Genomic DNA, 14,243 nt, shown 5'->3' on the forward strand with positions numbered 1-14,243 from the left:
AAAGTTTAATGTGAAAGCAATTACCTGATTAAAAACTAAATTAATGGTAGCATGCAAATTTTAAGAGAAAATACCTGCTCCAATAATGTGCTGCTAAAACCCTGTTGTGTTTTGAGAACACATAAAAATTACTTTTCCCTTTCCCCTACCTCCTTTCCAGCCACCAGAAAGACAAATTGCAGTTGGGATTTGTTCAATGGCTAAGAAATCAAAGTCCAAACCAATGAAAGAAATTCTTGAACGCCTCTCCATGTTTAAGTATATAACTGTGGTGATATTTGAAGAGGATGTTATTTTGAACGAGCCAGTTGAAAATTGGCCTTTATGTGACTGTCTCATTTCTTTTCACTCTAAAGGTAAATCTTGTAATAATACCATAAATACCTGTGACATCTAAATTATTTAAGCTCTTTGAAAGTCCTTTTAGGTTTTTTGTCTTACAGTTTTATTGGATTTTCCTAGGAAGTGATTCTTTTGTCTTCTTTAATATAATGCAACTGACTTGTGAAGTGCAAGTTTTTTTAATGATACTGTTTACATTGCTTGAGAAAGTCTTGCCTGACACAATATAAGAATAGCTGTCTCACTTGTAAATACGTTTGAAGCCAGTGGAAATAGTGATGTAATGCAAAGGTTCCAAACTATTTAGTGGTAATGTGTCTTGTAATTTTGTTTTTCTTAATAAACATTTTAGGGTTTCCACTGGACAAAGCAGTAGCTTATGCAAAACTCAGGAATCCATTCATAATCAATGACTTGAATATGCAGTATCACATACAAGACAGGTAAATAACAATAACCACCTTTTAAAGCAAGCCATTTTTGTCAGAGGCTATAAAAATTTGTTGTTATTGCATAGCAACAGTTCCAGTGTATTGTCCCTGCCCATGGTGGAGGGTTTGGAATTAGATGATTTTTAACATCTCTTCTAATTCAAACTATCGTGTGACTCCATGATTGTACAGGAGTTTAAATAAAATTACAGTGAATGTTACACTTTATTAATGTATGCATAGTTTTCTGGAATGTGTCTTCAGGTGTGTTTTTTTCTTTTTCTGTTTTTACATTGATGTATCTGAAGCTTTACCAAGTTAGAAATTTGCTGATACATTTTTCTAAAGCTTAGCAAATAAAAAAGTTTAAACTCTTAAAATACATATAGGATAAGTATGTATAGCAGGTCTACAAGCTCAGATAATTGTAGAATTCATGTGATTTACAGTACTTTTTTTCTGTGAAGATGATACTTAATAGATGTTATTGTTACTCAAAGGTCATGTGGTTATTGAAAGCAAATTTTCTTTTGGAGCTGAGATCATGCATAGCAAACACTAATAAAACAACAGTAACCAAAATACGCGAACACTGAAACCTTCTGAACAGTGAGCAGACTTGCTATTTTGGATGCCTTCAGTTACAGTTCTATATAAAGATAAACAGTTGAAAATCTCCTTTGACAAGACAATTGTTTTGTGCAAATGTCTGTTGCACTGCCAGATAGGAAAGGACTGGCATTGCAAAGTGCATTTTTATTGATGTTGAAGAGATCACTGCAAAGGTACAGCTCTGTCAATGACCTTTAAAGCATTATATTAGTAAATAGAGTATTACATATGTAACCTTACCCTGTGTGATTTTTAAAAAAAATTGTTTATTTTTCTCCTCCTTTACTCATAGATTATAAAATGCAGATATTTGCAGAATTTGCTGGCTCATTTTGTTATGTTCTTTTCTTCTAGAAGAGAAGTCTATGGCATTCTTAAAGCTGAAGGAATTTTACTTCCTCGCTATGCAGTTCTGAACCGTGATCCAAACAATCCCCAAGGTAAAAAGAGCAGAGAAAAAGTATCAACCATTAGCATCTCAGTGGAGAGCAGTATGGACATAGTGGAAAGCTAAATTCCACTGCCTAGACAATATTTGCGGTTTGATTTCTACGCTAGCATTTAAAGTGTTGTTGTGGATTGACCTCTGCTGGCTGTGGGGTGCAGTATGTGAAAAAGAAAAGAGGTTGAGGTTGTGTAAGCACTGTTCAGCATTAACAAAAACATCAAGACTTTTTTGTCACAAGTTCAGAACATAGTGCCATACCAGCTGCTGTCAAGAAAATTAACTCCATCCCAGCCAAAGGCAGTACAAGTATGCAACAGAGAAGTATGATTCTGACACCATACATCTTACAGACAGAATAACTGGAATATTAAGGCCTCCTTACTCAAACTGAGCTTCTAATATGTCACTAAGCAGACCAGCATTCAGGATATTATATTAACCACAATTATTAGTAATTTTCCTTAGGAAAGTAATATTTACAGAAACAAGTCAGGCTATTGAATTCTTCCTCTTCTGTGTATAAGCAGCCATATATTTGAAATCTGTTCTAGATATATCTGCAGATGCTGTACTATGAATATAAATTGGAATTAATTTTTTGAGTACCTGCAAAAAATTGAATTTTTCTACTAATATGAAGACTTCAAGCAACAGTAAGAGATTGCAATGACAGGTCAAGGGAATTTTGCATTAAAATCTCTGTGTGATCTAGGGAAAAAATGAGACATTTATGCTTCAAAAATGAAATCAAAGCTGCTGCTTGCAGTTAACCAGTATTGAATACTAGATTCCTAATTGCTGATACCAGAGGACCTAATTTTATGTGCAGGGTGCATGTATCCCACAGTATGAGACAGTTTTAACCCTATGGAAGGTGACAGTGGCATCTAACACCACACTCTGTGTACTGTTCACCTGCCAGCTCCCTGATATTTCAGAGAAAGGCACTGAAAAAAAAGTCAAATAGCACTTCCCTCTCTTCAAAACACTTCAAATATACCATCTGATGCGCATTATGCACCTGCAGGAGACAATTTCCTATCTGACACTGAGGGAATCAACATTAATTCTGGAACATAGTATTTAAATAACATAAAATGTAGTTCAGCAAAAATATACTGCATGTGATCATCAGTCATTGTGCAGTCAGTAAAAATCAGAGAAACAAAGATGTAATAGAATATTGTTATTTCAACCTGCAAATTTATGTAGATCTCTTAATAATTGTATGCCACTAGTATACCGTTACAACTCTATTCTTTGCACTGTTCTTCAGAATGCAACTTGATTGAAGGAGAAGATCACGTGGAAGTGAATGGAGAAATTTTCCAGAAGCCCTTTGTAGAAAAGCCAGTTAGTGCTGAGGATCACAATGTTTACATTTATTATCCAACATCTGCTGGGGGTGGAAGCCAGAGGCTCTTTCGAAAGGTGAGGTTATGGTACTAAAGCTATTGAAAAGCTTTAGGTGTCTTAACAGGATTGCAGAGTAATTCTGTCATGTCCTTCTTGCTTAGGAATAGTGGTACATCACAGAAATTTCAGGAGAACATATAGATTGAACGAAGGCCTATGTTTCTTGCAGTAGACGGTTAGCTACTGCAAATTCTTAGCACACACCATTAATGTACTTCTAGAATCTTACAAAAATCGTTTGGCAATAGTCAAAAGTTTGCTTCATTTGGTACATGAAGTGTTTTCTCAGTACAAATGTGTTATTTTAGGTAGTTTCAAATTTTCTCAAGCAGTACTCTCTGAGTTTTTTTAATGGAAAAATACATCTTTCAGATTGGCAGCAGAAGCAGTGTTTATTCTCCTGAAAGCAGTGTGAGGAAAACAGGCTCCTATATTTATGAGGAATTCATGCCTACAGATGGAACTGATGTGAAGGTATGACTACTGCGCATTCTTATTTATATTTAGAACAATCAAGCACTCAAAGAGCTTGTCAGTTTTAAATCTTGGTTAAGGATTAATTTTAATTGAGTTTTAATACAGCTCATAAGTAAAAAATGCAATTCTGATTCTAGCTAAACATATTACTTGTAATGTAGAGCAGCTGTGCTTTCATTGTTAGAATCAAGTGCTGGAGGCTTGCTACCCAATATATTGTCTTTCTTTTCTGTATTGTATTAGTGCATAGAATGGCATCTTCTTTCCTACGCTAACAGGTGCTCCTAGATATTTTATCTGAAGGTTAAAGGTTACAAAGAAGTCGAATTGAAGTAGATCTTAGTATGCTAATTAATAAGCAAAAGTTACTTGCTAAAATTTTATGGAGTCAAAGAAAATAACCTTTGTGGACCTTATCTGTAATAATTTTCACTCTTTTGTTCATTTAGGTTCTTAACAGAGTTGTTAGGTATCTAAAGAGAATGCTAAAACAGAGCAATAGCAAAGTAGGTGTTAAACCAGCCTTGTGTGAAGATTACTTCTTTTCCCTTTGTGTTAATTTTGGCCTATTTTAAGTCCATTTCAAAACATGTGAAACTAATGTTTAAAATATACATAAGAGATCACCATATTTAAACAAAAAAGTGCAGATGTAGAGAGTGTGAGGTCTAATACAAAAAGCCCTTCTATTAACTGCAGCTTCTTGGTATCACTTGATGGTGCATGAGAGGAATACTCTTTTCATGTTCTCAAAAAAATGCCCTGGTGTACTCTTCTGAAGGTTATTCTGTGCAACGCTTGTTATGTTAATTTGTTAATTTGTTAATTATATGTTAAATATAAATATAAAATATAAAATATATTTTTTATATTAAAATATAAATATAAAGAGTAATATGTTAATTTGTGTTTACAGATGTTTGTGTAAGAGCTTTACAAACTTTCTGCAAAGATTCTTGCAACAAGAAGAGATGCAAATTGCCTGAGGATTAGGGACTATTTTGATTAGCTGCAGTGTAGTCATCAAGCAGCAGTGGGCTTTTAATACTCCAAATAAGTAATGGATTTTTTAATAAGACTATCAACGTTATATTAGGCAGTTTCACTAAACTTACCCTCTTGCCTGAATTCACTGAATTGGCAGTATTGGCACTCATCTGCTTTAGCTGAATACTTTCTAAATCAATGCTTGGAGTTTGTTTTTTAATTAAAGAAACTGTAGCCTGTTTTTAAGAACTGCTGACAAATCTCTTTTAGCATAAGCCCCAAAACCTACAGTGATCATCAAAACTGCAGTAGAGAAATAACACAATTGTTCTCTCAAGCTCCTGCCTTGTCATCTTAAAGCTGGGCAGATCCTTGCTTTGTTTAGTCCCGTCTAAAATGTAAACATACTTTTTAAATTAAGAGAATAACTTAATCCAGCAGCCAGATTTCCGTAAGTAAACTGAAGTAATTCTCAAATTAACCTGTTCTCCAGGTTCTGCAGATGTTTTGGAGAAGAAAACATTTATATCTCTGTACCATCATAACTGAGAAATTAATTTTTACTAATTGAGTTTTTATAATTACTCTTTTTCTTGTTTTATCCCAGGCTGTCAGTAACTGATGTGTGTTCTCTGAAGGCAGAGATTGCCACTGAGAAAAATACTTCAGTGTGACCTTTTCAATGATGGAAGCAGCTAGAATCTTTTGATGTTGTTGTCACGTTTGATTTATATGCATACATTTTGCAAATTTATGCAACATCATTTAAATACACTGGATCAAGAGCTCGTGTTTTTCAATACAGGTGTACACGGTAGGTCCAGATTATGCTCATGCTGAGGCCCGGAAGTCTCCAGCTCTGGATGGCAAAGTAGAACGAGACAGCGAAGGAAAAGAAGTGAGATATCCAGTCATCCTGAATGCAAGAGAGAAGTTAATTGCTTGGAAAGTATGCCTTGCCTTTAAGGTAAGCTGATTGCTTTCCTATCTAATCAAACATTTCATGTTAATTAATTGTTTGTTACATGAAGCTTCCATAGGGTTTTGGTGCATGAGCCAGCAGTGGTAATTAGTGCAGAACTCTTAGGAAGGTGGGAAGTTAAACTTCCATATGACATCTTTTTTTAATCAAGAAGGATTTTTCCTTTAATGTATTGAAAAGTTCTGGATAAGTTGCTTGTGTTGCATTAGTTCCCTGAATGTACATGTTGCTATGTGTTAGTGTAGCTACACTTTGCTAGCCCACAGTGTATCTATTTTGTGTATAATCTTTTCACATATTTTGATAATAGTTTCTAAGTTAGCAAAACACAGTTTCAATAAAGTTTTTGTAACTTCTGTTACCTAGTATTTTCATCGGGTACAGATTAATTGTTAATTTGGTACTTACATGATTAAGTACTTACTTGAAGAAATTGATATTAATTTGATATTTTCAATTTTTGTATAATTTTAATATTGCTGTATAGTTATAAAGATTCTTTTGTTCAAAACATCATTCAGTCCCTTACCCTCCTTTCATGTGTTTTATAAAAAGGTTTTCAGTCTGTCTCCTTTACCTGTATGTGACTGTGATGACATTCTGTAGGGTGTAGGCCTCTATCAGCAAAGTGGGCTTGGAGAACTTAGCAACCACTCTGTTGAAATAGCTTCTAGTATCCTCTACTAATGATGTCAATAGTATGTTCATGTCAAAACTATCTTGTAAAATTTTAACAAAAATGGTTTTTCTTTTTTTTTGGTAATTTTTAGCCTGCCATCCTTAAAAACTATTATGTAGTGGGAAACCACTGTCAGAAAGGGGGACTTGTAGACCCATGGTTGCTGTAAGTCTTGAAGTTTGTGCTCTTGTGAACTTGACCTTCAATACTAATAGTGCTAGGGATATGCAGGAAGCATAAAATCAAGTTGGGGATAAAAAGTTAAAAACAGGAAGATGTTTGCATGATACAGGTAAACCTAACATGGAACTGACATAAGGTAGTAAGTGTAAAGTGTGACATGTTTTTGTCATGTTTTCAGATGAATACCTGATTGAAATATAAAATTTGTTTAGAATAAGCAATCCTAAATCACTTGAACTTTTATTCTTTAAAACAGCAAACAGTTTGTGGCTTTGATTTGCTACGTGCAAATGGACAGTCCTATGTCTGTGATGTGAATGGGTTCAGTTTTGTGAAAAACTCCATGAAATACTATGATGATTGTGCTAAGATACTGGGGTAAGAATTTACTGATTTATTTCAGATTTGCTTATTAACTCCTTTGCATATTATTGTAGTTTATGTACTGCCAAATTTCTTATTACTATTATTTACTTATTACTATTAATTGTTTCTTATTACTATTAATTATGAATTATTGATTAAAAATTAAATATTTCATTAAAAGTAATCAACATAAACAATTAAAAATCCTTAAAGAGAATCCTAAGTCAATAAATAAATACTAAATAAATTCCTTGTTCCTAAAATCATCCCAAACATCTGAGTTTTTAAAAGTGTTAAAGCTAACTGAATAAGTATTTTGAAATCATGATTAAGTTCTTAAAGGTACTTGAAATCTTTTCAAGTAGTAAAGCACCGCTGGATGGTTGTGAATCATGCAGTTTAATGTGTCCAAATTGCTGTACATTGTCCTTGATCTGAAGCTGGTGTATATTTGTATATTTGTGGATTTCATACTTGTTAAACCAAACTGAAATAGAATCATGGCGTCTTCTATCATACCATCTTGTCTCTGCCACTGGAGGCAAAAAAAAAAGTATAATGAGGGATCATACAGAATTAGGTCTAGAACTCTATGTTAAGGAAATCGTGTCCTCAAAGTAGGCTAAGCCCATAGTGACTGGCTTTACAGTGAGATTGCAGTAATGAGATACAGCATGACTTTTTGCATGATCTAATGGTCTGGAATCTTATTATGTGAAGGATTTTGCAAGTTTTTTCAAGATTTTTTAGCTTGTTCTACTTTAAGATGGACCTTTTTTCCCCCCTCTGTGTTACTGCTTCTTATGTAGGTATTACTCTGAAGTTCAGTGTATTTTGATGAAATATTTGTGAAACACAACATTATATGTACCATCCTTCTTGAGGTGGAGACTGCATTGCCATTTTATAGTTACAATGAGAGACTGTACCTATTTTTCTGGTTTTATCACAGAAACATTTGTGAAACTACTGGTAATGAGAATGGCTTGGTGATTATTAGGCACTTTTATTTAGGCAGTGAAGCCAATTGTCTGCATATATAAATGAACAAGAATAATTCCTATCCAAGGAACTCTTTTAGGAACTGGAGTTGAAAAGCTGAAGTTTGTTACAAATACACGGCCAGTAGTCTAATGCTCCTGTAGCAGTTGTAATAGCTCTAAATTATTAAGTGGTCTTTATTGTGCAATTAAAAGAAAAATATGTACCTATACATTAATGACTGCTAGTTCTCTAAAACTACATTAATAAAATGCATATATTTAATATCTTTGGAGTTTGCATGTATCGTATAAGCTGTGCTTTAAACTTACTTGATTTGTTTTTTTATTTTTAACTCCTATTTTAGAAATATCATAATGAGAGAACTTGCTCCCCAGTTTCAAATACCATGGTCAATTCCTTTGGAAGCTGAAGACATTCCTATTGTGCCAACCACCTCCGGAACAATGTAAGAAAATAGTAGCTACACCTGAATTGTGCGAACTCCCCATGTAACTTTGGTGTGAATCTTTTTTTCTCTTTGCAAGGTGTGCCCACGTTGGTCTGTGAATGCTTGCTTTGTGTGCTGAAAACAAGGAAGGAATCACAATTGCTATAACAGCAGTCAGAGTTTCTCACCCTTAGTCAAGCTGAGTACAGAACAGCAGATTTTTTAGTTTAGCATCTTTTATACATAGTTTCCACTGCTAATCATTGTTCCAGCATCAACTTAATATGTGCTTCTAATAGACATGCTCTCTCATTTAATGATCCTCAAAATCATTGTTTTAAAAACTACTCAAAATAGATATTCTATAGTTACCTAAGTCTTAAAATCAGTATTTATATCTTACATCATTTTCAGTTAACCTTATATTCTTGCATATGCTTCCATCACTTCTGTAGTTATGTCAGATGACTACAACTTTGTCAATTGTCTTGATTGTAGTTGGTTTAATATTAAATAAAAGACCCTTGTGTACAGACTTGTGAAATGCAACCCTTGAAATTTCAGGATGGAGCTTAGATGTGTTATAGCTGTAATACGCCATGGGGATCGAACACCAAAGCAAAAAATGAAAATGGAAGTAAAACATCAGAGGTAAATAGAATCTTGATAAAAGTTATTTCCCTTATTTTAGAGTATAGGATTTTGGGGCTAAGCAAGCAGTGAATTAACCAGGAATTGCATAATTGCAAGTTGCTTTTTGTTTTGTTTTCCTTTAAATCTGACAGTTTTAGATACTGCAAATACCACTGCAGGTATGCACCTCTCTTTCTAACAGGACTGTCAACTTACTTATGCAGATTTCCTTCAACACATGCTTTGCCTTGTGAACTGTCCTGTTTGATTTTATGGAAAATGCATTTGTGTCTATAAATATCTTTACTAAAAATAATGCAGAAGAGAATATTTCTAGACCATGGCTTTTGCCTTCTGCTTCTTATCATAACTATTCTTGTATGCAATGTCATATTACTTTTTCTAGGTACTTTTGTCAAAGTTTAATGACTCTGAATTTCTCGTAAGAAATTCATAAGACAACTTACATAATTGACCTGGAACTAGGTGTAGTTCCAGTAAAAAGGAATTATTTATTTTGGAACTAGATTCTTGCATTTAGAATATGCTGAAGAAGAGTAGGACTGCTCACTTGGTATTTTTGGTCCCTACTGTATCATTCAGTATCATACAGGATCATTCTTGAAGATTAAGAATAGATACAGCTGCATATTCAAGTAGTATATCATACAAATATATAGAATATCCTCTTTTTTTTTTTTAATACTTAGCAAGTCAGTAAGAGACCAACTAAGTAATTTTTGGTGCTCTTATTTCCCTAATGCATTGAAAACTTTCTGGGGAGATGGGATATGAATAAACTTGGTTTGACTTCCATATTGCAGGTTTTAACCTGACTTTCAAATACAGTAAATGTACTAATTTTAGACCACTTTAAGAGCCTCCTGTTCAAGTAGTAGTAATTTATTTTATTAATGGAATTTCTAAATTATTTTTCTTTATCTTAAAGATTTTTTGATCTCTTTGAAAAATGTGATGGATATAAATCTGGAAAACTGAAACTGAAAAAACCAAAACAGTTGCAGGCAAGTTTGTCTTTATTTTTTTACTGTAATATTTTGTAAGTAGAAGTCTATTTCTTTAATTAAATCCTATGTTTCCTTCCTTTAGGAAGTACTTGATATAGCAAGGCAGCTCCTTTTAGAACTTGGGCAAAACAATGATTCTGAAATTGAAGAAAGTAAAGCAAAACTTGAACAGCTAAAGACTGTGTTAGAAATGTAAGTGTCTAATTTTCAGGCTTCATAGTAATGAAGTTATAGCTGCTGCTTTGACTTGTTCCATTGACTTGTTTATTGTGTTTATTGTGTGGATTCCAATGTTATCAAATATATTATAATATAATAATTCAAGCACAATGTTTTTGAAGAGAAGGGATGTAATGTTTTAAATGGGCCATCAATCTGTTTTTTTTCTTCTTGACTTTTTAATTTAACTTAACTGCTGTATCTAGTGTCTCAGTATACATTCAAAAAGAGAAGGTTACTTTTGTTGATGTCAAATTTTGTCTTCTTGCCTGTTTTTAAAATGAAAATACTTGTAAGCAGGGTCTGCTTCTTGCAGTGTGACATAATGACATCTGATAAAGCCAGAAAGAGCTATCACCATGCTTACTTGTCTACTTACAGCAAACTTTGAGGATTGAAGATAAATAAGTCTTTGTATACTAAGCCTGAAATATTTAGTAACAAAAAAAAAAAACTTTAAAAATCCAACAAAACAAAGAAAACAACAGAAAAAAAGGCTTCAAGGTTTATTAAAGATCTGGGATCTTAGACTGTGAAATGGTAATAGGAATTTTTAATTTAAAAAATATCAAGGAACAGACAATTATTATTGAAATTTATAATAATTATTTTAAATACTGAGTTTTGCTTGAGAACTTAATGGGCTATAAAACCAGTAGCCATCTACACTGTGAGACCAGTTTCTGGATACTGATAGCCACTGTAGTTTTGGATCTGAACAGATAAATTACTTGTGCCAGGTCCAAAACTACTTGTTGTTGGGGGGGGAGGGGGGTTCCAGTTCTATGTTCAGTGTTGTAAAAGGTAGAATTAGATAGTATTTTAAGATGTTTCATTATAGCATAGTTGTTATTTCTGCTAATTCTGTACTTGTTAATGTTTATGCTAAGGACTGCTTCAATAAATGTTGGTCAAAAGCACAAATCATTGACCAAGAGAGATTTATTATATCCTGTTACAGGCTTTTAGCAGTTTTGGAGGAAAATATTTAAAATGTTTCTCTCCCTCTTTCCCTCTCATTTTTCCTGTTTCTGCTTAAGGTATGGGCATTTTTCAGGCATAAATCGCAAAGTTCAGTTAACATATCTTCCTCATGGCTGCCCTAAGACTTCCAGTGAAGAGGAAGGTATTGTATTACTTTTGTACCTAATCACTTAATATTATGTGTATATAAATATTCATGGACTACTGGTATAACATGTCTTGATGTTAAAAAGAGGGGAATATTCTGTTTTGAAAGAATGTATAGTTAGCAGATATTCACAGTATTTTAATATGCTGAATTGTACACATAAAACTAGTAAATTTGTCTTCTAACCCTGCCCTTGTGTAACAGAAAAGTAACATGAAAAGAAACTTCAGTGATGCACCAAAGTGGTGTTTTGAGCCAGTACATGAAAATCTTACTCAATAATTACTGTCTTTAAAACAATTAAGAACTGTAGGGTGTTTAGCATCCAATTTGTTTTAATGTTTCTGTTTTGATTTACATTTTGCTTCAGATTCATGCTAAATATTTTTTCACGTACATTCTCTTTATAGTTTTATTACTTCAGTTTTCTCTGTTTAAAGTGTCCATTTAGTTCACCAGGTCAATATGTCCTTAATTTTAGAATACTATTAAAGATTCATAATGTTGAAGAGATTCTTTGATGAAGCTTCTCATAGACCAAATACTTTTTGTGCATTTGGAAAAAAAAAGTTAACTTAACTACTAAGCTTTTCTCCCTGTGTAAAATTAGATAATAGAAGAAATGAGCCATCCCTGCTTCTGGTTCTAAAATGGGGAGGAGAGTTGACCCCTGCAGGCAGGGTTCAAGCAGAGGAGCTTGGAAGAGCTTTCAGGTGTATGTATCCAGGTGGACAAGGTAAAAAGAAAATTATCATCATAATTTAAAAAACAAATCAATGAGTGTCATAAATCGCTTCTGAAGATAATCAAGTGCAAGATGAGAGTTTGAGCAAAATGTTTATTTGGTAGGAGATTATGCTGGATTTCCTGGATGTGGATTACTTAGATTACATAGCACTTACCGACATGATCTCAAAATCTATGCTTCTGATGAGGGACGAGTTCAGATGACTGCAGCAGCTTTTGCAAAGGTACAATGTAAAATGGTATTTTCCTTTCTAAAATTCTGATATTCTCAGGTTTGTATTTTCTTTTGAAGTCTGGGAGAGATTTATAGTTTATTAAAAGAAGGTATTTTCAAAGAGTAGTTCAGTGTGAAAAAGTATCCAAATAATGTGCCAAACATTTGAAGTGCTTTGAGCAGATGAAGCCAGTTTTTAATTAAACAGTCCTGTCTGAGGCACTTTTGTCCTGTTCTCCATAAGATTCTGTGAACAAGCTAAAGTCTGCTCACTTGAAATCCTGGGCTCTAATGCAAGTATTGGTCTTCTTCACTTCTCCATGGATCTGTTATAACATCAGATTTCAATTACCAAGACTGGCATCTACCTTTACTTTCCTGACCCTTGTGAGTAACAGGTCCAGGGCAATGCCTGCACTCAATAGTTCATCAATAACCTCTGTGAAAGAATTGTCCTAGGTGTTTTCCAGAAATCTTGGATCCTTGTCCCCTGCAATATTGCCATAGATGTATCCAGTGCCAGGAGTACTCATGGAAACAAGGCCTGCAATTAGGTGGCTTTCTCCACTTGTGTTAAGAAGGTTTCCCCTTTTAAACTGAGGGATCTGTAATAGAGGCCTGCCATGACACTGTTCTGTCTACCTGGCTTCCAAAAGGTCCTATATTTAGTTACAGCAAAAGTCCATCCATGTGAACTACTCTACAATATCTCTATGATGTGAATTAACTTAAAGCTCTACAAGTCTTCAGACTTACTGTTTCTCCAATTTATTTCTATGCTGCATATGTTTGTACAGAAATATTTCAGCCATCTGACCTGCTTTCCCTTGGTCAGCAGGCTTGAAGAGACACCACACCATTTCCTTCTTTATTCCAGAGCCCTTCCATTGCCAGAAAAGTCACAAAAGTTTCCAGCCTCCTTCATTTTGGAATTCTCTTTCACCTCTTGTCAAAGCCTTTGATTGTCCTGTGACTCAAATGGCTTGGGTTTTTGCCTCTGTAGAGTCTCTGTAAGACCCTACCTATCTGCTGTTTATCCTGGCAGATGCTATTTGGTTTGCAAACCCTTCCTGTAGCTCCTCTCTGGTAAGACAAGTCCTTGAGCAAAGCATGTCACCCACAAGACAGGCAGCTGTTGATTCCAGCCTCAGGGAGAGGGCACCTGCATTCCCTACAATCCAAGACCTGAACAGCTGGTGTTGGGAAACATTCTCTGTGTCATGTCACCATCACTGTTGCACCATCTGTATCAATCCTGCAGACTAGCAGTGTCTAGGGACCCATTTCTCTGTAAATATATGCATTGTGCCCCTGTTTAGCTAACCTATAGCCAAGTGATACCATCTTGAATTGAAATTAGTGTTTTGGCATTTTTTTTAAGATACTCATTTCTTCATCTTCATCTATTTGCCTGAATAATTATATTGTTTGCTTCAGGGACTACTGGCCTTAGAGGGAGAGCTGACTCCTATTCTTGTCCAGATGGTAAAAAGTGCTAATATGAATGGTCTGTTGGACAGTGACAGTGACTCTTTAAGCAGCTGTCAACATCGTGTTAAAGCAAGGCTCCATGAAATTCTCCAGAGAGACAGAGAATTTACTGCTGATGACTATGATAAGGTTAGCATATGATTCGTTTCTCATTAAATAAAATCAAAAAATCTGGAAATTCCTGTGCAGAAGTACTGAGCAGTGATTTTATGTATTTGTTTTGCAAAATTATTTGCGTGCTTGCAAATAGTTTGAAGTGCAAAGGTGGCTGTACCGATTGTGGCTGTAGATATTTCATCCTGTGATTTTGGTAATCAGAATAGCTGCAAACTTTGAAGTAGGAGTGGACAGGGATCTCATTTGTAAACATTTTTCACTGTTCATTAAAATATTTTAATTATTCAAGAAATTATATTGTTTGCAT

The 14,243-nt window shown here is 34.2% G+C and overlaps 1 protein-coding gene across 4 annotated transcripts in view; it reads left to right on the forward strand.

The window, feature by feature from the left end:
* PPIP5K2 (diphosphoinositol pentakisphosphate kinase 2) overlaps positions 1–14,243 on the forward strand; it is a 46,927-nt gene that overhangs the window by 10,705 nt on the left and 21,979 nt on the right. For all 4 annotated transcript variants that reach the window (XM_053968764.1, XM_053968763.1, XM_053968762.1 and 1 more), the window contains exons 3-17: positions 161–356; positions 695–785; positions 1,740–1,825; positions 3,110–3,264; positions 3,622–3,723; positions 5,519–5,680; positions 6,814–6,935; positions 8,272–8,373; positions 8,920–9,006; positions 9,938–10,017; positions 10,103–10,208; positions 11,276–11,361; positions 11,978–12,103; positions 12,217–12,338; positions 13,766–13,948. In XM_053968764.1, the coding sequence (XP_053824739.1) occupies positions 161–356; positions 695–785; positions 1,740–1,825; positions 3,110–3,264; positions 3,622–3,723; positions 5,519–5,680; positions 6,814–6,935; positions 8,272–8,373; positions 8,920–9,006; positions 9,938–10,017; positions 10,103–10,208; positions 11,276–11,361; positions 11,978–12,103; positions 12,217–12,338; positions 13,766–13,948 (1,806 nt within the window). The remainder of the gene's footprint in view (positions 1–160; positions 357–694; positions 786–1,739; positions 1,826–3,109; positions 3,265–3,621; positions 3,724–5,518; positions 5,681–6,813; positions 6,936–8,271; positions 8,374–8,919; positions 9,007–9,937; positions 10,018–10,102; positions 10,209–11,275; positions 11,362–11,977; positions 12,104–12,216; positions 12,339–13,765; positions 13,949–14,243) is intronic.

Source organism: Vidua chalybeata, chromosome Z (assembly GCF_026979565.1).
Source record: "Vidua chalybeata isolate OUT-0048 chromosome Z, bVidCha1 merged haplotype, whole genome shotgun sequence".
Lineage (NCBI taxonomy): Eukaryota > Metazoa > Chordata > Aves > Passeriformes > Viduidae > Vidua > Vidua chalybeata.